The 26,229-nt window shown below is 40.2% G+C and overlaps 1 protein-coding gene across 1 annotated transcript in view; it reads right to left on the reverse strand.

Annotated features, from left to right (window-relative positions):
* Window positions 1-5,377: 5,377 nt before the first annotated feature.
* LOC105248571 (hemicentin-1) overlaps window positions 5,378-26,229 on the reverse strand; it is a 31,308-nt gene continuing 10,456 nt past the window's right edge. The window contains 7 exon segments of the mRNA XM_011253420.3: window positions 5,378-5,572; window positions 5,857-6,132; window positions 6,247-6,425; window positions 6,551-6,719; window positions 7,035-8,263; window positions 8,717-8,835; window positions 8,837-10,176. Coding sequence (XP_011251722.1) covers window positions 5,418-5,572; window positions 5,857-6,132; window positions 6,247-6,425; window positions 6,551-6,719; window positions 7,035-8,263; window positions 8,717-8,835; window positions 8,837-10,176 — 3,467 coding nt within the window. The 3' untranslated portion in view covers window positions 5,378-5,417.

Here is a 26,229-nt window from a genome sequence, read left to right on the forward strand (position 1 = left end):
TCTTTAATATTATCTTATTCGCGTCTGACATATTTTTCTAAATTTTTTTATGTAAGAAAGAGATTTTCTTTCTCATTTTTTATTTTCTAACAAAAAAGCAAATAATCGGAACAAATTTTTAAAAAATTTTGATAGAATATCCATAAAACTAAATCTTAATTCGACATAAGCGAGGAAGCGAGAAAGATCAACGGGATCAAAGACGCAAGATGGTCCTTTCATCGTTTATTTTATATTGCAACATAAAATTTGTACAAATAATAATTCATTATACTATTATGTCATATCATATCAACTATAATGGATAATAATAATTAATGTACGAATTTTTCGCGTGGATGCACGCATACGTGCGCGAGACGCATACGCGCTATATAATTAATTAATATTGCGAGCGACCACGCACACACGCAAGCATGCGCGGCACGCGGTGCGTATCGGATCGTCGCGCGAGAGTTCGGCGATTTTTCCCGAAAAAAAAAGAGAAAAAATGGAAAAAAATTTTCCAGTTTGACGAAGACCCTCGATGAGGATCCAATATTCTATATCCTAGCATCCAACGCTCTTGTAGGCATTCGCTTCCGCTCGAGATTCCATTGTTCGCGACACGCATACGTTTTACATACAAGTATTCGTAGAGTGATGGACGACTTTTTAGCGAGATAAACCGGTCCGTGACTCTCGTTCATACAATCGCACACATGCACACTCACATCGAAAAAAGGGGAAGGGCCGTTATGTATATATATATAATATATATATATATTTTTTTTTAATGATTTAAAGAAACATTCTCTCATATTTACATCTACTTCGGCGAGCGACGAAGAAATTCTACAATTTAGCTGCTCGTCTTCGTTACAATTATTTCCTTAAAACATAACATTTTGCTTCTTTCTCCATAGCACGCATTACCCGTACATTCATACACGCACACGCATAATATATATATATATATATATATATATATATATATATATTATATATATATATATGTGTATATTTTTTCTCTCTTGTTACATCTTCCTCTTTGCTATGTATTATGTACAAAACCGCAACCTAATTCTCATTCTCTTCGCGCGTAAGGTAGCGAAAATCGATCGAACACGGTCTTGTTGGCGTTCTTGAAATTTATTAACCCTACATAGTATATACGCGTGTTTAACGTACATGTATCCTCTACGATTTCGTTGTGTGCAAAAATATGTCGACTACATTTTCTCCGTTCTTTTCCGCCTCTCCGCGACCTTCACCTTTCTGCGACTCCTACCCTCGTATATCGCGGCTAGAATTTACATTGCCCGACTCGCAGGAGTGCAACTATACAAGGGTGTGTATTCGCCTCCTTTAAGTAATTGTGCCGAGTAAATTCTCTCACGTCGATTCCAAATAACGGCATTCTCAAGACACGTAAAACGTGTGTAACGCTTGACTTTCGCTCTATGAAAGACATGGAAGTAGGAGATTTTCATCGGATTTTCGTGCATCGGTCATCGATAGAGAACGTAATATAGGACATAAAAGGACTACATATGTAAATCTAATAAATAACAGACGCTATAATGAATCAGATAAACCGAGAATAAGCGAAGGATGGTGCAAAAAAGGGAGATGGCGTATGTAATTGGTAAAATGCGATTCGACGTAAAAGACCGAGCGTGCAAGAGATAAAGTATTTTTGCATATAAAACGAAACATATTTCAATATTGGACAGCGTATTAGCGTTAGTGGAATGAAATTCGCGGTTGTAAAAAATGCATCAGAAAAAGGAAGAGAGAAAGAGGGACAGAGAGAAAGAGAAAGAGATAGAGAGATCGGGGCGAAAAGTGAAAAAGTAAAAATGCCCGTTGGGACAACGCAGTAAATAACTTGACCGACGTCATGCTTGATAAATACAATCCTATTTCATTAGCGATGAAGATTACATTACGTCCAACAAGACTCGTCACGATCGCGTTATACGTGCAACACGACATCGTGTTTCGGTGGAGTCACACTTAAAGTATTTCTGTTCCTAATCGCGCTCTTATACGTCGTGGTACACGAGACTTAATGGCCGAACGTGCAATCGCAACGAGATGCGATCACGATGTCTCCGAGATTGCATTACGAGCAAATGAGATCAACAAACGATGCGCGAGCGAACGGTGCGGACAAGGGTGTTTTCTGCTCCCGCGAACGTGAAAATATGTACGAAACAACGAGTAATTAGGTGAAGCCAGCTCTCACTCCCTCTCGGTGGAAATTTCTTATCCAAACAGGTGCTTTAAGATTTATCGCGTTAAAACATTCATAAAACTGCGACGCAGATGGGTAGCATCTGGCAGCCCAACTTCCCCTAACACTCTGTCCTGTTATACATATTTCCACGTTTAGCGCGAGCGAAGAAAGACGACGCTTTGCCGGCGTCCGATCGATGATACAAAGAATTAAAAAAAAAAAAAATGAAAAATGGGGGAGAAAAATTCAACAAAAAAGAGTACGTAATCTCTACACGTCGCATACAACTGTAAAACGAAGTGACGCGTAGAATATTCGCACGAACGTAAAAAAAAAAGAGGAGCATCTATACATTTAACAGCTACTGTTAGTGCGAAATATATTCAGGCTGAAACAGCGTGGTTCGTTGTCGCTTTCGTTTTTCTTTTTCACTTCTCAAGTTTCATCGCCCGCTTTCTCCCCGCGACTGCGAAGCGGCGAATACAATTGCAGACTATCGCATTTAATAACATCGCAGGTTCTCTTTTAAGTACCTTAGGATTTATTCGGAAATATTTACAGAGCTGTGATGTTCAGCTGTGATGAATGTTCAATACGCCCCCCGTGCAACGCAATAGTTCAGAAGACATCTGAGAGGAGATCTCTCTCGTCTCAGACATCTCTCAAACATTCGAATTGTCGATAACGTGGTGGATGACGTTTAAAATGATCGCTCATTTCAGCCCGATCAAAAACTATTCTCTCTGCGAAAAAATAAAAATAAAAGAATACATTTCTAACTTATAAACACTACGTCTAATACATACTTACAAAACCGACGGCATTAATCGCCTCGATTGATATATATATGTGTATATATATATATATATATATATATATATATATATATATATATATATATAATCTCTTTGATCACGAGAAACCGCGATCGCATGTCGTGAAGATGGCGTCACCCACAATCGTATATAAAAGTATAAAATGCATCGAATGCCGTATATCGTCACCGTAATCGTACAATTTTTGCGCGCCATTGGTTCGAGAGACTTCACCAATCTATCATTCTTGAAATCCGTTTATCTTTGCGTTTATACGTTTGTACGGCATTCTTTCTCTCGGCCGGAAATTGAAGTGCCTTAGCTTTTTAACATCATAACACATGAACTTGTGAACATACAGTCTTACGGAATGCACGTCCCTTATACAGATTCGCTTGATAAAAGAAAACGCAATTACGCCGAAAATACAAATAAATGCAATGAAATCACACGATAAAATGCAGGTAGAAAAATTTCGTTGTGGCTCGAGTGTTCAGGCTGATTAATTACATTAACGCATCGAATTCGGAATGGCAGTTATTTCGAGACCAACAGTATTGTTAAATATGGATACAAGTGCCGGATTCAAAGCGTTAATAATAATAATATTCAATCAGTCTCGAGCGATTAGACAGGCTGAATACGTTGCGATCTGTATGATAAAATTTGATTTCTCGAAGTATGTCAAAATAGCGCGGTTAATATTCAACAAAAATACACAGATAATAAAATTCAAATAATAAAATTTCTTAAAAAAGTTTTTCAATTATATCCCAGCAAACAAGTAACAGTGATATAACTGTTAGTTATAATTTCCCACTCAACAATATAACTGTTACATAACAAATATGTTATGTAACTGTTATATTGTTGAGTGGGAAATTACAACTAATAGTTATATAAATGTTACCTGGTGTTTACTGGAATAGACTTATTATATAGCAAAAGTCGATAAATTAAACGGACAAAGAAGAGCAATGTTTCGCACAAGATGATACATCGCCCTCATTGTCGATAGTTGATAATTTCTCTCGGGAGATCGTATCGTTGATCAGTTCATTCCCGACACACGCATAACACGTCTATAATTATTGCATTCGATTTTTTTACACAATTCACTTTCACAATTGTTCCGACAGAATAATCACTCTGAGCGTCTGGACATTGTCGTTGTCGAGAAGTTTGTTGGACCCTTTGAACGATGATACCTCGTCCTCTTCGAGATTCTCGACGGTCGTATGCTCGCATCCTTCCGCCTCGGCTCTCTCCTCTCCCGGTGGATCGTCCTCTTGCTCCGCGCTTCCTTTCGCGAGTAACGATTCGTGGCGCGTTTCGCTCGTGTCGACTGCCGACTCTTCCAAAACAGTCAATTGAGCCGGATCGTCTTTGTCCTTGGAACATCCCACTTGCGGTCGTTCTCGCGTAATCGGATTCTGCGATGAGTTGGCGAGTAGTTTCCTGGAAGCGGAAGTATACCTCGCGGCAAATTCTGGAGATTTCTGATTACACGATCGACCTGTCAGCGGGGATGTCCTCGAAGGATCGTTTCGAGAAGGAAGGCGCAGGGAAGGACCGGGTGAGAACGGCAAATGCGATAGCCTCTCCGTGGCTTTGGAAGCGTCGAAATGAATTTCGGTTAGCGCCTTGATATCCACCGTACGGCCCTTCGTGTCGACTTCATCCGGACAGGCTTGCCCCTCCAAGGAAGACGGTCGTTCCAGTAGGCAACCTCCCTCGAATACGCGAGGATTTACGTCAGCGTCCACTTTTAACGTTTCTCCTCGTGGCAGAGACGCAGCCTCATCAAGCATCTTCGTTGCACTGTCATTGTTATAGTGCTCCTCCAACTGATCGATTGCTTCAGGAACCGCTTCTAATAGCCCGGAACGATCAACCCGTAACGGCACAGTGTGCGCGACGACGTCCTCCGCACCAGTGAGCACGCAAGGACGGGGACATGTCACGGGATCCGTCTCCGCGATCTCTAGTAATCCAGATTTGTCAACTCGTCGAACCGTCACCGGCGTTGGCACGCCGTCCAGATCAGTATACGTTACTCCGTGCCAATTTCTCGCGTAATAATCATCCGTGGTCAACGACGGACCACGTCCTAAACCTGCATCATACGCCGCGCGTTGAGGAAAATGATGCGGTGGACGCATCGGAAGACCCAGTTGCGGTGTCGCTGTCGTAGTTGACGGCACGACGGGTGTTCTCGTCGATGGTGGTACGGAAGGATTTTCAAGGACTATCTCCATACGATGACGATGTCGATGGCGATGATAGAGGTGCGGGTGATGCTGCGTCATCGTATGACAGGGGGCCTGCTGCTATAGCCAAGTGGTACGTGTGTTTCCGGCTCGTGAGCCGGTAGGCAGGTCTCAAACAATTATCTCCCTGATAATTCTACGCCTGTTTGGCGTGGAGTAGCCTGACTCTAGGCTCTCGTCGTACGAGAGGCTGACCTGTTGCGGCGGCTTCGTATCTTCATCGTAATTCTCTTGATACGGCAATCCCGACACATCATAAGGTGAATCTGTCAAGGATAAAGCGAACGATTAATATGAATACGAGCAAAATTGCGAGACTGCGGAAGTTGGCGATGGACGGGGAAAGCGGAAGGGCTCGAAACAAGCTTCTCTAAGAATGGAGAAAGTATCGCCAAGCAATGCAGTGTAGCCGCGGAAGATCGATGTAACGTACGATATAATCTATAACGCTGCAACCCGACACGCACACCGGTAATATAGAGACTGTCATTAGAAGCTAGGCCCTGGGACGAGGGAAGTCACGTCAAACGATCGTAAGGCTAATACTGACCAACATGTTTCTGAGACTTGACGACGGTGGCAAAGGGCTCCGAACAGAACTGCTGCCGACTTAGATTATGGCTCTCCCTATAATTCTCCCGTTGCGGAAGATAATGAGGATGCGTGGGGTAATCGGACTCCGTAGTGCCATATCCAGCAAGATCGTAGGGCTGATTAACGCCGTTTGCAGCGGTGGACTTCATCTGCCATATGGAGTCCTGCGAGTTCACCGAACCGCCATTGTTGGAATTTGAGTAACTGTTATCCATGTATCCCATATTCACGCCTGCGAAAAATCGATAAAAGATCATATAACAGCGTATACATATTTTCCAAGAATTTTCATCGAAATATAACGCGCAATGAAAAATCCTTTTTCTTTATATCTTGCGACGTTTACCATTGATGTTGTGATTAGGTTGATGATAACCGTATCCCGATTGAGAATAAGCGGGAGTCTTCGAGTCTTCCAATGCTAAGGCATGATCCAAACTATGTTCTAGAGCTTTATTCTCGGCATAGTAGGGTGGTGGTGGTTGCGTTTGTTGGCCATTACCTGCCACGAGACTCGGACGAACGCTGCAAAAATAAAGAACAGATGTGAGCTGCCTTCTTTTATTCAAGTCGTGCGAAGCAGCATGTCGTTTACGTCTTGTATTCTTTGTTCATAACGACAGATAGCTTTGAGCGAGATGAAAACTTACGCGTTCGAGTCCATCTCGTAATCTTTCGCTTTCGTCGCGTGTTTCCGCCGGCACCGGCAGAATAGCAACAGCAATGTTCCAAACAGTAGAAAAACTGCTCCGCTTACTATCAGTGCGATTAAAGTTGGCGTTGCAAGAGCACCGGCTTGCGCGATGTAGGATGGTCCAACTGCGAGAAGGAATAAGAAAATGGCTTGAATTCAAGAAAGTCGTTCCAAAAGTACACTCGCTAAAATTAATTTGTTCCAACTTAAATTACTACATTATTTTAGAATTACAGGACGTAATTAATGGAAGAAATATTCATTAAGAGGATTAAGATTCAATTTTTTTATCAATTAAACATTTCGTCCTTTTTAACTTCCAACGTTGTAAGATCTTGGCAAACGTACAAAGTATATAACATTATTTTAATCGATCAGGGCTAATAAACTATTTATAAACTATTATATAATCACATTTCTCTTTTCAAAGATAAACTTACTTTCGGCTTCCGCGTACTCGCCGCACTTCTGTCGATCCGCTTTGAGACAGAGTCTAATTCTGAGTCGAGGTTCCGAATCAGCTGCTTCAGGATCGTCCAATATTCCTTCTCTTTGAGTGGGTGCACTCCCGAGAACTTCGAGAGGCCACTCGTCTACGATTCTCCACGAACTATCGGAACCTCCGTCAAACTTCTCGATAGATGCCACTAATGCCAGACACGTGGCACCAACGTTAATGGCGAGTGTGCCGCTCTCCGGGTCGAAACTCACCCGTAGTGGCGTAGGTATTTTCGCTACCGCTGTAGTGGCGGTTACCTCGTCGGAATAATCGGAATGATTTTTAGTATTGTAGACCTTCACCTTGAAGGTATAAGTCTGGTGCTGCTCCAAGTTGGTCACGTTACACGGATTGGATCTACGACAATCGAGCTCGAGCCATTGGCCGGCCGGTCCACGAGGAGGCGCGCAATCCGGCGCTACTATCTCGTCACCACCGGCCACTCTTCTGTACGAAACAAAGTACTTTGTGATAGGCAGGCCGCCGTCGAAACCCAGTTGCCACAAAAGCGCGACGTACGTGGGTCCGATTTCCATGGCAGTGATATTTGTTGGTCTTTCCGGCGCTCCCTTCGGCTGTAATCTGATGGTAGACATGACGCTGCCTTGAGCATTGGCAGCGCGACAAGTGTAATCGCCGTAATCAGATTCGCGAATATTGGTCATTCTTAGGACGGATGTGTACACGTCATAGTTGTCGCTCGTGGTAGTGATTTCGTAGTGACCGTCGCTGGAGGAACCCTGAAGAGTCGCGACGTTGGTGCCAAAGCTCCACTGGAACTCGGGTTTTGGCCACGCTTGTACTTTACAAGCCACCTCGGCGGTTTCTCGGAGATTGTACGCCACCTTGCCATGCTGATGGAGCACTATTGGCTCGTGCTCCACCTTGAGCATCATCGTGGACTCGACTTTCTTCACTTCGTTCATGAAGACGCAGGTGTATTTGCCGCGATCGCCTGCCACGATTTCGTCCGTTTGCGGACGAGCGTGACCCAAAAAGCTCAACGTAGAATTTACGGTTACTACGTTGCCATGGCCCTCCGACGCCGTCGTAATTACTTTGTAGAGCCTCTCGTCGGCCGTTAATTCCTGATCGTCCTTCAACCAGTGCACGCTAGGCCGTGGCTTACCCTGTGCTACGCAGGATACTTGAAATGACGACTCGCCGACTCTGCGATAAGCAACAAGACGTTACATTATTAGAACGGAACATATATCTTGTTCTACCTGCAAAGAACTACTTCATTCTCTGAATCTCGGTGCATATCTCACGGAAGAAAAGTGCAGAAGAAACGTAGTTCCTAGATCCACAATTACGCTAACGTATTTTAAAATAACTGGGGGATTGAAGAGGCAAATAGATAAAAAAAAGGACCATGCAACTTGCAACAAAATTAATTATACTTGTGATTGTTATTAATAATGTCACGTATAAAATGCGTTATGATTAGAAGTTCTTTAAGAATATTAACAAAACAATTTTCCGAAAAACAAGAGATGATTCAGAATTAGTCATGTCACGTCTTTTTTTTTTTAGAAAATTTCAACTTTTCTTCCAACAAGATCAAGAAAAAGTTTAATGCAACATGGTCTTTTTGCACACATTCGTAATGTAATTACTTACTTTCTCGTGACGTGAGGCTGCAGTTTGGTGAGTATCTTCGGAGGCTGATGAACGGTGAGATTCACTGACGCGGATTCGCCAATGCCGATCTCGTTTACCGCGCTGCATTTGTACACCCCCTTCGCTGCCAAGGTGCACCGAGTCGATCTCATACTTGGGTCCCACAGGTATCGGTATTAGACCTACGCTGCTTTCACCCTCCTTCCACCACTTGTAAGTCGGCTCAGGGTAGCCGGCCGGGCTGGCCATACACGTGAGTATCACTCGAGAGCCTTCGACGGCGACCGGCGAGTCCGGAGTTACCCTGGCCGGACCAGGCTTGTGCCGTACCCGAATAGTAACAGTGGCGAATGCCGAATGATTCCTGCGTTCGCCACCGGTAGGATGGATCGTGTTCACCGCGCGACAAGTGTAATTACCGGCGTGCTCCGCCGTGACCCGGGTCAATCGAAGGATGGAGCCTTGCTGTCTGAATTCCGGCCGGCCATCTCGCAGCCACTCGATCACCGTGGGCGTCGGATTGGCGCTCACGTTGCAGTGAATGGTCACACTATCTTCCACGTCGGCCACTCGGAAAGTATTGCCCTCGATCGACACCGTAGGTGGATAGAGCACGTCCAGGCTCAACGAGGCATCGGTTCGCTTGCCTAGTCCATTGTCCGCCTGACAGGTGTACCTGCCGACGTCCTGCAAGGTCACCTTGGGTATCACGTGCATGAAATTGGTACCGATGAAACTCCCGTCCCGCCACCAGCGGATCATGCCGACCGTAGGCTTCGAGTCCACCTCGCACTTGAGAGTAGCGGTACCGTTCACCTCGACCTTGAGCGGATTCTCCGGGCCGACAGTCACGCGCGGGAAGTAGCTGACGTCGAGGGTCACCGAGGCGTCCAGGGTGTCGCCTTCGCGCATCGCCCGATTTCTTACGACGCACCGGAAGATCGCTCGATCGTCCTCCCGCGTTGGCTCCACCACCAGCGTCCTACCGGTGTGCAACAGTAGAGTGCTGTTGCCGCGGTACCACTTCACTTCCGGCTCGGGGCTACCGCCATAAGTGTTACACTTCAACTCGAGCTGCTGACCTTCCGTGGCCTGGGCGGAGGTGGGCGATATTGTTGGCGGACCCGGCGCCCTCAGCACCGTCAGGGTGATGTACTTTCTGTGAAGATCGGTACCGGTGCTGCTGACCTTAACTCTGCACTCGTACTTGCCGTTGTCGCGCTCGTAGGACACGTTCTTGATTTGCAAGTCGTAGCGGCCCTCCTCCAGACTCATGAACACCTTGTAGTTCGGCGACAGCGAGCGGTTCTCGATCGCCGCGTTGTCCAGGTTGTTGTTCGTATGGGTCAGCCAAAAGCACGTGACGTTCTCCCGCGGGGGCGGGAACCGACATTGCAACTGCACCGTCGAGCCCTCGTGCGTGTCCATCTGCGTCTCGTCGACGCGCGCATGAATGGGTGCTGAAGCAAAGAAGAAGCAAACTTGGTTGAAAATTCGACCGAAACTTTTCGAGATGAAAAAAATCGAGAAAAATTATACAGGGGTGTCGCATTTTAAAAGTTCCGCCCTCGTAACTTTTTTAATTTTGATTGTAGAAAAAAATGCTTCGGACAAAAGTTGTATGGCTTGAAGGGGGACTTAAGATGGTGTCGTTAGTTTGACAGTGAAGAGTCGCCTGAAGGTCACGCGAAGGTCACATCCGATTTTTTAAACGGGACACCCTATACGCTTTTGCATATTCTTATAGTTCATCTCGAGAACTTTCCAAAACACTATAATTAAGTTAGTTTTCATGAAGTACTTTCCGAGTTATGAGGCTTGAAATCATTTCTTAATTTTACATAAACCGTAAAATATCTAGTGAAATATTCATTTTTCGATTATCCTACCTTAATAGTTTTACGTAGAAAATAACGAGAGGAATCAATTGGTGTAAAGAAAACACAATTGTATCGAAGAAAAAATATGGAAGTGTCAATTGCGAATTACATATTTTTGCGAACGCACTATCAGCTTTGCGCGTGCTGTAGCAGCGTTAACGACCGATCGATCGGCGTGACGGTGACCCGATAACCCGGTGACCCGATGAGCAAATCGACCGCAAGAACGATGGGCGAGGATCGATCCGTCTCCTCTTTGGACTTTACACTCTTGGAGCGCGTACACGCGTTTTCCATTAAGACGACGGGGAATAAATTCGCGGCGCGAGTGCGTTAATACGATACAAATTACCTGTCGGGCGTCAACCTAGTTTTAGGTTCACCGACTCCAGGCGACGGGGTCGCGCCTTCTGCACAATTAACCGGCGAGCCGCGCTACCGTTTCGCAGCCGATTTTGTCGCCGTGTCATCCGATTGAAGCAAGTGGCTGGGAAATAACGCGCAGGCATTTGCCGGCGTGAAAAGCGTCGGATGTTCCTCGCATTTGCGAAATAATGAACACGCTCGAAAACGGTTCGTCGCCCGGTTACGGGCTCTCGCAGCTGCGTGAATTCCTTCTGTCTCTTTACGACAGCGGCGACGGTACCGTTATAGAGAATATCTCCGGGACGGCTCTCGCATTCTGCGAGAGAAATTGGGTTTACCCTGCCTCGTGTTTTCGTCGCGAGCCGTCCAATTAAAGCGCGAAGGATGACGGCCGTAAAGATTCATTTTAAAGGAACGAAGAAGAAGAAGAATTTTATATGTGTATATGTAAATGAATAATTTTTCAATTAATTCCATTTAATTTCTTCCGTCACGATGACGTATCAGATCAGATTTAATATCTGTATTCATAGAGAGAAACATCATTGTAACCATTGTGTATCGATAACAAATATTGAACAAGCTCGTTTCTACGTTTTTTCTTTTTTTTTTTTTTTTTTTTTTTTTTAAATTCTGTGTATATTAAAATAGGTTTCATAAAAAAAATCTATTACGTACGAATCTGTTATACGCGATAACCAATATATGTTATACGCGCGCAAAGTTTACAATAAAAGATAAAAAATGATATAATATGAAAAGCGATAACCGATAGGAAAAATTTCTTTCACTCCATTTGTAAATGAGTATTTAAAAATACATGCATCTCTGTTATATGTATATCTCTTTAAAGTTTGTTGCGTGTGTATGTAAAGTATTCAGGGCTTAAAAGTTTGTGTTGTTTGTTCCATCTTTATAAGAGAAACAAAAAAAATCCTGCGTCCTGCAACGCTGTTTGTGCGTTTTGCAACCAACCGTGGAAACAACACGTCATTCTCATCCATTCCTCTCTACCATATTGTACATTTGTTTAGCAAATATAAATGGTACGAAATTTCGGTAATTCTTCATGCAAATTAAGAGGGACACACGCGCACAGAGTCCAGTTTTAATTTTAAAGAGAAACTTAAGAGCGATCGACAGTAAGAACAATATGACAGCAAAATGATGGATATTTAAATAATTTCCATGATAAATTCAATTATAATTACTTCAACTTTGGAGAGACACTTTGATAAACATTTAATGATCCAATGTCTCACATATGACCAATTTATGCAAAATAAATTTATAAATCTCCTTTTCAGAGAGAGATTAATCTGTCTATATTTTAGAGAAAAATAATCTCTCAATTAATCGATAAAAAATATTGTATACATGAGAGGAAAGAGATGATTATACATAAATAAATAAATAAATAATGTATATATAGTACATATAATACAATACATTAAAATATTAGAATATAATTTATATTATATTAAAATATTAATAATGTCGAGGTTTTTAATATAATTTTCCGATTTATCTATATTTTAGAGAAAAATAATCTTTCAATTAATTGAAGAAAAATATAAATGAAAGAAGATATATATTATAAGTTAATATATACATACTAATATATATTGTATTATGATATTAATACGTCCTGGTTTTTAATATAATTTTCCGATCTGTCTATATTTGAGAGAAAAATAGTTTTTAAATTAATCGATGAAAAATATAGAGATGAGAGAAAAAAATGCATAATATATATTAATATATATATGTATTGTATGATATTATGATATTAATAACATGGAAATTTTTCTAATATGATTTGCATCGTCTAAACGATCTCCACTGTTATAAAAATCGATTTTCCTATGATAGCATCATGGCGGTTCACTATCGTAACGTAACATCGAATGTCGACACAAATCATTGCGAAAATCGAATATCACAGCGCGGTGACGTTGAAAACTAATAGTTCCCCGCAATGTCGTGACCACAAATGTCGCGAATATTTATAGTTGACTTGACCAGTGTTGGTTAACACTAACCAAAGTTAACCAAATGCTCCGTCTAAATCGCAGTCACGATTATGATTTACGAAAAAAAAAGGATCATACACGGAAGTTACGGAACCAGCTGTCTGTTCGACTGCACCCCCAGAGGCTCGTGATATTCAACAATGAAGCTCATGACGTACATTGCAAGCGTACGTCTTGTCATGGTTTCGTATATTCAAATGGGAACCCTATGAACCACTCGAGTTCGTCTGTATGTCTGTCTGTCTCGGACCTATCCTGCTCTGCCACTCGCAAGCTTACCTATTCAGAGCCGGAATTTTCAGGTTCATCATGAATAAGAATACGCCGTACACTGAATATTCCGAAGCTAATAATACGAAGAAAGAAACGGGAACGATGGCGTAAAAGGAAGCGCGCATTCTCCAGAATTATCGAGGATTTAACGAAAAGCGAATACGTGGAGAAACGCAAAATTTCCCGGAATAATGGAACAGGATACTAAAGGGATCGGATATTTAATGGGTATCGAAATTTTCTCCGAAGACGAGCCATCGAAAGGGGAAAATTATCGAAATTCTTTTAATGAATTCGAAATGAACGTTTGACCTCGCGTGCCTCCGGAGGTGTAAAGTGGAACTTTCTCGCGTCAACGAACCCATCTACGCATTCACGTTATACCGTACTATCGGTTACGAGGCACCGTCGAACGTGGTGGAAAGCAGCCACGTATCTCTCTCCCGTCATTGGGTCACGTAACGGTAAAACCGCCGGTCGACTCGACTTGTCAACCTGCTGCCGAGGATCCTCTCCTGCCATTCTGTTTGGAAATGTCAGGGATACGTCTTACATCTCATCGTGTACGAATCTGCGTCGAATTTGTATCTCGATGCCACCCTTTTCGATTTATATTCGCCCACGCGTTTGATTGCTCGTACGTTTTTTTTCCTTCAACCCATCCGTCCACCCATCAGCCGACACTTTGTCGAGTCGACGAATTCGCTCTCTTCTGTATCCGTTCACCGTGAAACGCGCGCGTTGTCCTATTTATTTTCCTTCAGCGATCTTTATGCACGCTCCATTTTTCGCGGAAACCTCCTCTCTTCCTCTTCCGGCTGACGTTCGGCCCTAAAGGTGCGAACTCTGATTCTCGCGGCTTCCCCAAGAAAGCGCCATTAAGATATTACATTCTTATATATGGATAAGTTTTAGCAGCTCGCTGAGATTTTTAGACGAAGGGAAATTTCGCCAAACTTTCGCAAGGACAGGTATATTCGGAATATGACCTAAGAATGAAAAATAGAGTCCTTTCTACTCTCCTTGTTTTGCAAAACGAATCTGAAAATAAGATTCTGTCCTCGTTATATATTAAATGCTAAATGTGAAAAGTCATATTTATAATTTTCTGCAGAGAAACTTTGTCATTCAACATTATTATTTTGGCACAGTAGAGCAGAATTGCAGTTTTAGTTGACACAAATCTATTTCAAAAATGAAACGCCACAATTATTTAGCAGTAATAAATTATTACTAAAATAGAGCGAGCATTGATTTCACTGAGCTAACGTTAAAATTCCATTTAACGCTATCGGAAATATTTTCCGCAAGTTTTACAAAGTTACTGAAGAGGAGAAAAATGAAGAAAGTTGATTTCGCGAAACATCAAGGGAGGTTTGGAAAATTTCATCCTTTATTGACCTTTAACGTTGTTCTTTGAAAAATTCGTACGTTCTAAAATCTAGACTTCGAAATGGCTTCAAACCGATATAAATATCTAATGGGTCGTGTTTGTGAAAAAGCGCGATTTTTTCGCGCGACGATCCACAGATGGTCCGAAACTGGTTTTTCGTCTCTCCCTTCGATGCTTCCAGGCCAGACCTCTTTACACCTTTATCAACGTTGCATATTTCCTCGCTTCGTCGATCGCAAGTTACTACAATTTGTCATCGTAAAGTCGCTCTCGGAGCGACTTTTAAGTCGTTATGCTCGCTCCATGAGCGAATGAATCGCGTTGCTTGGCTCAAAATCAACTTTCCGCGCTAGATTATTCCGCTCTGTTCTACATTTCTTTCAAAGAGAGACTCTTACTTTTGCTTAAATCTATTTCTAACCAGGTTTCGTTCAAAGGACGCTTGGCTCTCTTTGCGTGCGATACGCGTTGCGTGCGTAAAATATTTTCGCGACAAGATACGGTCGTTAGGAAGAAAAAAAAAAGAAATGAAAAAGGTATACGCATCAATCTCTCTATCGTGAAAGAATAAACAATCTAATAAATAGAGCGAAAACGCCTAAAGAACGGCGCGTTACTTCTCACAGTCACAGTTTATCGATTTTTCAATCGCTATTCTCTTAGCAGAAATTCGATAAACGTCCATCACTTATGGCAGCAATATTAAATATCTCGATGATTAAATCTCACGTTGAAAATATCGAAACCAATTTTACTCGGATATTTTTAGTATCAGCTGATTTTTCGATTATCTGGATCCCGTCGTTATCATCTTTCAGAAGTTTACAATTTAGGATGGCCTTATTTTGCATTTTTCTCTTTTTAGATAAAATTCAGACCAGTGGTAAAAATTTCGAAAAAATCGACGAAAACTAGTCTTTTTATTAAAAATGTTAAAATAAATGAAAACTATTTCTATATCCGCCAATTGAAAGAGTATTTCTTAATTTAAACTTTTTCCAAAATGTAATCCATAACAGATTAAGAATTGATGTAGCAAAAAAATAGATTTTTATTAGAAAATGTCGGAAACGCGAATCACATCTGAATTGGTAAAACTTCTTTTTAATATTTCTAATAATATATCTAAAATTGTCTTGTTTTAAAAATTTTACCAATTTACTTAATTTATTTTGAATTAAGAAATACTTTAGTAGTAGGATTTTTTAAAGCAAAAATATTTTTCTTCATAAAAGTTACATTTCATCATATATTAGATACTTTTATCAATTTTGCCAGTTGATTGAATAAAATTCGAGACAGTAAAAACCGGAATTTATAATTTGTTTCACTCGTTGGATTTTTCCGACCAACCCTAGTTTAATTTCGAATTGCGAAAATTTCGCGAATTCCCCAATATCTCTATAAATCTCTTTAATTTATAATCGCTTTAAAATCCCGAGTCTATTGACGTCTGAAACGGTCTGGCGGTTGAAACGTAACGGGATAGAACCGAAATATCCGATGTACTTGGCGAGGTTTCTGGTTATGCCGCGATTATGCGTGCCACGGGGTGGATAGAGAACCAACCCCTATAATATATCTTATTGTCATGACTCGTTCCTACCCCCTTTCGTCTCCTTTCAGTTTCCTCTCTTCATTCCGTCTCTCCGGAATCGCCTTTCTCGTTATCATCCCTTTGTACCTTGACTCTATGGCTTTCCGCTTTTTTGTCAATTGCGCGATGACGGATTTAAATTAAGATCTCCCCCTCTGTGCAAAAGCGTTTCCTTTGCCGAAACTTTCTCCCGTGACGAATGTTCAACCACGAGGAACAGTCGCATGTCGCGCCTCGATTCGCATAAATGCCACGCTCGTCTCGCTCTCGCCGAAAGTATAACCATGCTTCTATGAACGTCTACGTTCGCGTTCCTACGAATATATACATATATCTCACTTGCCGTATGCGCTACTGCTATCTGTACCAATATTATCAACATTTCGCGCGCCCATGCATTGTGAATGCACAACAAGAGTTACGCTTTACGTCGTAGCGACTATGCAAAGATATCATCTCGATATTGCCGGTGCAATGTCGAATAAATGTATCAAGTAATATCGTTCTGACTAAATGATCCTAATATTAATAAAGAATTCTAATTCTTTTATCATCTGTTGCGGCTGAATAAAAGACGCGTTTTAAATTGATCAGTTTAAATGCTTGCAATACGTGCGATTTTATTCAGATTGTCTACTAAAATCTTGGAGAAAATTCTTTGATTTTCCAGATATTTTTACTTAAAATTTATATATAAATAGAAAGAATGTTTTCAAAATTCTTTAACTTTTTCAAATAAATTTGTTTGCTGCACAAACTTTCAATGTTTTTCATTCGAAATAAAAAATACAAATGCCAAATTTGAAATATACCGATGAAAAAAATGGGATAACTTTTGTAAGCTGATTTTTTATTTGCGTAACATTTTCATTTTTTATCGTAAAAAATTACAACGGAGAAATATAGAAATATATTCTAATTATAATATATATTTTAAATATTAATTCGCTCGGCTCGCCGACTACTTACCGTATATATATACGAGAGCAAAATTATCAGAGAGAGAGAATTAAAAAAAAAAATATATGTATTCCCAATGAAATTCCATAAGCATTTCCGCAAGTACAAAATTTCCTGAAAATTCCCAATTTTCCCGTGTTTTTCATAGAGTACATATTATAATGAGTCATTTCCCAATTAGTTTAGTCGTTCAGCGGAAGAGCACATGCGTGATGCGTCAGTTCGCGTAACCGCGACGCAGATTCTGCGCGACACAGAATTCGACGAGTATTGCAAACAATTTGCGCGTGACGCTCGACGGCGGCGGATAACAAACTTTCGACAAATTAATGGCCCGATAGACGCAAAGCTATATCCCGTATAATCGATATTTACGGCTGCGTGAGCCGGCACAAATGAACAAAGCCAGCCGCGTATATCACCCGGGAACCAGAGTAATTAAGACAAGGCATAACGAATAATTCGCGTCGCGTTTCGACAAGCGACAGCTTTGCTCCGAGATGTAATAATTCGCGTCGCGCCGTTCTTCATCGGTAACTTTACGCGCACCGTATATATATATATGTATGCATATGCATACCGAGTGATCGTATACGTTCTTGAAACCAGACGCGAGCGATTGACAGCCGTACTATTTTTATCCACGTGCGTTTGCGCGCGCGATGTCATTTTAATCGAGCGCTCGTTATCCGAGCTTTGAAATGTTGAATCTACTGTTAAAAATGCAAGCACTCCGGCTCTCCGGGACACCCTGTACACGCTGGAGAATGGCATAACGAGGTTACGCGCAATACTTGCGTAAATACGGCTTATTGTTAGTCATGTAGTAACAATCGTACCGATCTCTTGTAGGTGTTCGATCGCGCACACGCACGGCACACGCCTTTACCACGGCGTACCAATTACGAAACTGTTAATACTGCATAATGCAAGATGTGGCGACATACCGTGTGCCGTGTACGTAATGGCATTTTTTTTTTTCCTTTCGGAAATCCCCGGCACAATTCCGCCGTAAGAAAATTGCTTTCGTTCTGGGAGAGAATGATGATGAGACGGAAAAGAGAATTATGGGACAGATTTTAAATTCATACAGTTGCGAAAGGGAGTATGCGTGCTGTTCGGAGAGAGACCTTTTTTTTTTTATATCTCTTGTTTCAAAGTGTTCACGTATACAGTATCGGTCAAAAGTAACTCGTCGTCGTTCATAAAAATCGTTATTGAACAAAATATATTACATTACCAATTATGTTTTATTTATATTTTTCTATTATTTTACGCTTTAATTGCGCGTAGAAATTAAAAAAATATATATAACAAATATTAAATAATAACAGAAATATTAAATTTTTGATTCTTTACAATAGCTTCCATTTGTTTTGAATATTCATGCAAACTTGACATTCTTGACAGTTTATTTAATATTGTTACTGATTTAATTTCCTGCATGTTTGCAAATAAAATTATTTATTAAATTACAGTTGTTTTTAATTAATAGGTTTTATCTTTCGGACAACTCCATGAAATTCACCCTACAATAGCTTCATAGGTAGCTTCAAATCCGATAATTGAGAGAATTTTCAAAAATTTCATATTTCTATTATTATTTTTAATTATTTACATGTTTCTATTCATTCGAGTAATTTCCCCGTTTTTATAATTTATTTTTCCCCAGTACTGTATTTAGAGAGCGGAAAATTAATTTTTTCATTTAGATTTTTCGAACATTTCGCCAAGATAGAGTCGCACAATTTTCCGTCGAACTTTAAATTCCTCGGGATTAATCTCGAGAGGGGGAGGCGAACACGTAGTACGCGTTAGTTTCAAGTCAAACCGCACAAAGTTCAAGTGACTCATATACCAGTCTGTATGTAACACGAACGTCTCACTAGTGTCGGCGCCAGCCGAGTATGAATTTCCAAGATACATTGCGCCATTTTAAGGTAGGGCGGCTCAATATTCCGGGACGACACTTTGTGCAATATTAAGAGGACACAGGATTAGCCAATTGGCGTAAGTAAAAGCGGTCGTGAGCATCGATCGTGGTGAGCCCCGGACAGAGCAATTTCGACGCGAGGGCAATTTCTGCGACGTGTTACTCGGACGTAGCGCGAAAAAGTTGTAGAAATCATTATCTCGTGGCAGGCGATAAAGGAAGCGATCTTACAAGAACGCCCGGATACAACTCCAGATAACGGACGTTTACGTGACTTACAGCGATCTTACGAGCGTTATCCGCCGCGAAAATGGAAGGGGAGTTTAATATCTCCCGCGTATTTAACTTGAAGCGCAATACGAGAGGAGCACGCGTTATACTTAATATTTTTCCGGAGTCGGAGATCCTCCCGCGCGCATCCCCCTTCGTGCGTCTCCCTCGCAAGAACACAAGATTGCGTTAGAAATTACTCGCCCTGTGTTATACCTTAGATTTTTCCTCGGTACTTTAACAAGGCAAGTTGTACGCAATTTTCCGGGGGCTCTTAATTTCGAAGTTGAATTACGTTTGCATTTTATCGATTGCTCGAAATCTTTCGCAAAGATTAATTAAAACTCGTCTCTCTGTATATATTTAAATACCCGACTATTCGTTTGATCGACGCGGGAAATGCGCTTTACGTGTTAACGGAAACCGTTTCGCTCCCAAAATTTGCCTGCATCGAGGAAGCGTAATTCAACACGTTGTCGAAGGAATGCCACGTGGTATCGTGTTTCGAGCGCAATCCTACTGTGATTTACTGTCGCGCGGTTAAAATCGTGGGCAACCGTTGAAACGTTTCCTACGTCAAGATTTGTCGTATCAGGCGATCGAAAGTTGCACGAAAAAGACGCAAAAAAAAAAAAGGAAAAGAAAAATCCGATGGGAATTAAACTGTTGTTCAGCGAAATCGAAACGGTTGCACCGTTGCAAAGTTTATGTGTGATTTTATAGCGTCACCAGTGTAATTAATTGAATTTTTCAAATCCAATAATCATATAAACGTTGATGAAAAATAGTTAATGCAATAATATGTTGCCGAGGTATTAAAAGTATAAAGGTTTAATAACTTGTGCTTTCGAATTTAGGGAGTAAAAAGAAAGTGGGAGAATTATTTGATAGGGTTAAGGTTTTAACAGTTAAAATAAAAGATGTCCAGATTTTAGGTCTATTGTTTGAGTCTATTTTTTTATTTCTGTTTGATTTTAAAAGTTATTTCAGTTTTTGTTTTCAATTTTCAATTTATATTTTAATAACATTTTAATACTGGAATTCAAGTCCAGAATTTCAATTTTGATTTTAATTTTAAGGGATCAAAATTGTTTCGATTTTATTTCTCGTTTTTATTTTTATGTATATTTGATGTTTTATTTAAACTTTAATGCTATGCTTTTGTAAATAATTATGTAATTTTAAATAATTTTAAATTTTAATTAATAATTTTAATTTTAAAATATACTAATTTTAAATAATTTTAAGTTTAAGTTTAATATTACTATTCTACTCTCATAATTTATCTTATAACGACGTCTATTTTATTTTATTCAGATACTGTCGGATACTGTCAGACATTGTAGATATTTTGTTTTAAAAAATTCATTTGTACACTGCACAAAATTACAAATATAAAAGTAAAAGCTATTTAAAGCCGAAAGACACGGATTAAAAAACCAATAATTAGAAAGCCAATAATAAGAAACCAATAATAAGAAGTATTATAGAAGTGCCAACAAGTGACAAGTTAATGTATCTTTTTTTTTAGACACTCGATAAAGCGATATATATGAAACGTAAAATTCAACTTTCGCTTTCGAGTGTTTTCATTTTACCCAGAATAATGAATTAATCGCGTGTCGAATTTTTCACAACTCTTGCCCCCTCCTTTACACGTGCACATGCACATTCTTCGGGCCCTTTATAAATTTATCCCTCGAATGGCGCTGCCATCTGGGAGCCCGCGAAACAGGGCATCTCAGCCTCCGATGCAGGGTTGCGGTAAATCACGCGAGCAGCAGACGAAGGGGGCAAACCGCGGGCGCTGTCTTTCAACTTCGGGGGTTGCACGGAAGCCGCGCATTCGGGAAACGTTGCCGCCGCGCCGTCGCGTCGGTCGCATTGCGTCAAGAGAGCGAAAGAGAGAGAGAGAGAGAGAGAGAGGGAGGGAGGGAGAGAGGGTGCTTCGCGGCGAGGCCTCCCCCGCGCGCGTTGCCAATTAAGTACAATACAAGAGAGAGAGAGGGAGAGGGAGAAAAAGAAACGCACCCTCGAACGAAATATGAAGACGCTGCAGGCATCTTCTCTTCGAGAGTTCATCATGCCGCCAACGTTAATAAGGAGGAAAGCGCGCCCGCCTTCCGGCCGCGCCTCGTGATGTATGGCCATGGTGCTGTTTTACGGACAGATTTACGGTTCGGCGGACAAAAGATCGAGGGAAGACGAGATGGGTGCAAGGGACGAGTGCCGCGAAGGGTTCCTTCTTCTCGCCAACGTCGGTTCTCCCGTTGCTCGAGATAGAGACAAGCGCAAGAGACTCTCCTTGCCAGATGTCGGCAATCGACATACACGTCTCCTTTCTGAAGCGAGAAGGGATGTTTCGTTCACTTTACATTACGATAAACAGCGCGCTCTTCCCCGTTAAAGTCACACTGAGAAAAAAATCTGGTTGCGTTAATTAGAATTCTGGTATGTCTGTTGGAAAATGGACGAACCAGAATTCTTGTAGGGATTACCAGATGAATCTGATTAATTTCTTCCTGTTCAATTTACCAAATTTTCTGATTAATAATACTAAACTCGCCAGCACCAAGTCGTCTAAAATTTTTTCCTCTAAAGTCTGTTTAATATTCCAACAAGATTATTGCATAAATTCAATCAAGATTATTGAATAAATTATTTTAAATTCAGTTTGTTAGCAAAAACAATTTTATTAATATTTTTTAATTATTATATAATTATTTTAAATATATTTATAAATATTTTTTAAATATATTTACATATATATTTTAAATATATTATATAATTATTTTATAATATTTTATAATTATTTTAAATTCAGTTTGTTAGAAATTAAACTGATAAACAGTGATGCAAGAAGAGGATGCAGCTCAAACACAATCAGAGAGCTAGCGTCCTCTTTCTGGCACTACTGCTCGTAAGAGAAAAAAAATATACTTTGGATTTAATGTTAATACCACTTCTTTATATTCAATATTTTATGGCAAATATTGAATACGAGTTAAATTAAGAGTGGCAAGGAAAGAAATTAATGTAACAGGAAATTTGATAGATCCAACCAGAAAATACTAACCAAATCTTTATAGTAAAATCTATTAAACGTTCTAGTTATAAAAAATCGAGTTTTATGATAACTAGAAATTCCTGTTTGATTTAACTAAAATACCTTCAATCATATACGTCTTGTTGGTACAATCAAACGATTTTTCTCAGTGCAGCGGGAATGTTTCTCTCGTTCTCTTTAAATTTGTTTTTGCATTTTTGTCAAATAGTGGAGGAAATTAAAATCTATTTGTCTTTCAGCGGGTGTCTACTGAAATCTTGTAAAAGAACTACCATTTCCTGATTTTCAAGTATATTTGTTCAAAATTCCAAATAAAGGAAATTTTTCAGGATTTTTTTAATGCAATTTTCTGTAAAAAGAGTTTTTTTTTTATTGTATGCGTTTTCTAACATTTTTCACTTGTACAGAGGGAAAGCTTCTTAAGTGTCAAGTGCTAGATTTATAAATGTAAAATCTTTGTGGAAACTGAATAACTTTCATAAGATAAGCATTTTTGCATAAAATTTTCACTTTTCATCGCTAAAAATTACAATAAAGAACACGTACTTCATATTTAATATTCTCTTAAGACATTTGAATATAAAAACAAAGGTAGATGTAATAATATAATTTAAAAATGTAATTCGTAACTTTTTGCTCATCGGCAGAGACTGTTGATATAAATGCAACATCAAAGGGAGAATTTCTGAAAAAATTCCCCCGAGCCTCAATAAAGTTTCTTCCTTCACGTAAAAAAAAAAAAAAGAAAAGAAAAATCCTTAGGAATTCCAAGTTTTCCATATTTTTCCAGGGAATAGATATTTCTGTATCAACTTTGCTGGGATGCACACGGTAATAATACACAAAGCCCTCTCTCTATCGCAATACACAGTTTCTGTAACATAATTATGTAACATAAATACCCGGAAATCTCTCGGAATGATTACTTTGCACGTTTCATCTTGTTTGCCATCTCTCGATGAGAACCATGCTCGCGCCGAAATTTCGTGCGCCCGCCTCGCATATATGCGCGGCAAAGTTACTCGAAATTCTCATAGTCATTTCCCGCACCGATGGAAGCGGGGGGGGGGGGGCACACCCGATGAATTTTCCGCTAGGGAGATTATTCCCGCCTGCAGGCGGCCGGCTCTCCCGACGACGCGCGATATCACGAGGAGCGCAAACATAAGGAATGATCGACGACGACGATAATTCGGGGACTTTCGAATACCTTTTCCAATATTTGAAATATCGACTGTATTGGAAAAGAGGGCGCGGGACGGGGGGGGGGGGGCGAGGAACGGGGGAGCGGGGCGGAGGGAGCGGGCCAGGGGGGAGAATATATTTGAATAAGTGGGCGATAAGTATGCAATGAAAACACACGTGGCAGGTGTAATATCGACTCGCGAAAAACAAATTAGCGTTATCGGCCGCGATCGAAATGAAAAATTATGTATACGCAATTAGGCGCGCGCCCACGCACACCCGCGTATTGGGGGGGGGGGCCTAGAAAATTATCGCTCGTCGAATCTGTCGCGCAAAATCGTAATCGTGTTGCGCGCAGTTTGCTCGTCGCATTAATTGCATTAAATCATTATCGGACATTTGGGCGCGGAAAAGGCGAGGGGGGGGAGGGGGAGGGGGAGGGTGCAAACCGCCGACCAAAAATATGTACACTAATTCCATAATGCCCGGTTATTATTAGATAATAATTCCCGACAGTAATGTGCGGTAATACAAATTGATAACGGCGATTATAGTTTTCCAGCGATTTCCAACGATAAATACGGACAAATGATTTGTCGCTCAGAATATTGTCGGATATAAATCCTCAAGATATTTATTCGAAATTGCGCATTTTCGCGTTCGGTGTGAAACGTCGCGAAATTTCGGACCCGAATTTTGTAATTTAATCGTCGTGGAAAATCACGACGCTTAATTTCATTTCGACAATCGTGCGCGTCGTCAATTCCAGATACGTACGGGGGGGGGCAAAAATCCAAGACTCCGTTATCCGAAATTTCAAGCCCCCGGGGGCTCCTGGAGCTCTTACGTGACACGCCGAGTGTTCTATGTAAACCTCATTAACGCGCGATGGTTTTGCCGGTACTGATACACCGGCGATAAATCGTGGCGAGTCTGGCAGCAACGAGCATAATCGCGAGGCGAGGAAAGTCGAGCGGTCTCGTGCGATCTCGATCAGCGATTACGCCGGGTTTAAAGCTCGTTTACGTACGCACGGGACGATAAGCGATTGCCGGGCCGGGCACGGCAATTTTTTTGCATTAATATACCCGGTAATGAATGCACGCGATACGTACGTACATACACATCTACACATGTATGTGCTTTTTTTCTTTTTTTGCTTTATCCAAGACGTCGCCTCGCATGCGGCACGCGACGAATTAATGTCGGGCTCGGCTTCGTTCGTACGTAATATGTACGTACGCGTACATCGCAAAGCAAATCCGCTCGAGATTAATACTAACTCGTCGCCCGGTTCCTGGATCCTTACATTTCGGCGGTTTATGCGGTCGTCTATAAATTAGTTCGCCACGGTATTGGACCGACCGCGACCGATGCGAGGATCGTTAACGATTAGGGTTAATCTCGCGCGAGCTGCCAGATATTGCATGCTATGATATATATATATATATATATATATATATATATATATATATGCATACAGAATGTTTCAATAAAGATGGGCAACTTCTCATAGAATAGGTAAAATAATTTTATAAGCTTCTATAAAATTTTTTTTCTCAACGCATCTCTATCAAGATATTTATTTTAAAATTCACGCAAATTTAATAATTATTTATTAATTACATCTTCCTTAAATAACTTTTGTATCATTCTGCAGAATCTAGTAATTTATAATAATTATATTTTATTAAATGAAAAACCGATGCGACGGTCGTTAACGATTAGGGTTAATTTCGCGCGAGCTGTCAGATATTAAGATATTGCATGCTATGATATATATAAATATGCATACAGAATGTTTCAATAAAGATGGGCATCTTCTCATAGAATAGATAAAATAATTTTATAAACTTCTATACAAATTTTTTCTCAACGCATCTTTATCATGATATTTGTTTTAAAATTTACGCAAATTTACATCTTCCTTAAATAACTTTTGTATCATTCTGCAGAATTGAGTAATTTATAATAATTATATTTTATTAAATAAACACTTTAAAAAAATAGTATAATAAATTACTTGATATCACGTCAGAGAATTGGAAATAAACTATAAACTAAATTATAAAATTTTGTTAAACTTGTAAAATTTTTACCAGTAGGTTTTTTTTTTTTTTAATATTTTTGTAGATTTTTTTCACATATTTTTTAGAAGAGTATTATTATTTCGTTTCATCAAAACTAAATATTTTCGAGAAAAACACATTCGATAGAAAGCGAACAATGCTGATAATAAAATGATGATGATAAAAGATACGTTATAATAAAAAATTTTAGAAATGTGCGGCTTTATTTTTACCTGCTCTAATCAACTCACTTTGTCAAAGCATCCTATATAATATATATATATATATATATATATATATATATATATATATATATGCGTACAAAAGCATTATGTGAAAACTTGCCTTTTCATTTGTTCTACTATGAATATTGCGAGTCGGTAGAAAAATTCAAGTTTGGCGTGAAAGTTAATTTTCCTCATCATAGGAATATAAAAAGACCAAGACGCGATGGATCTTAATTGGATTTTACATCAGGCTTCTTTTG

The sequence above is a fragment of the Camponotus floridanus genome, unplaced genomic scaffold, assembly GCF_003227725.1.
Source record: "Camponotus floridanus strain SB8 unplaced genomic scaffold, Cflo_v7.5 scaffold75, whole genome shotgun sequence".
Classification (NCBI taxonomy): domain Eukaryota; kingdom Metazoa; phylum Arthropoda; class Insecta; order Hymenoptera; family Formicidae; genus Camponotus; species Camponotus floridanus.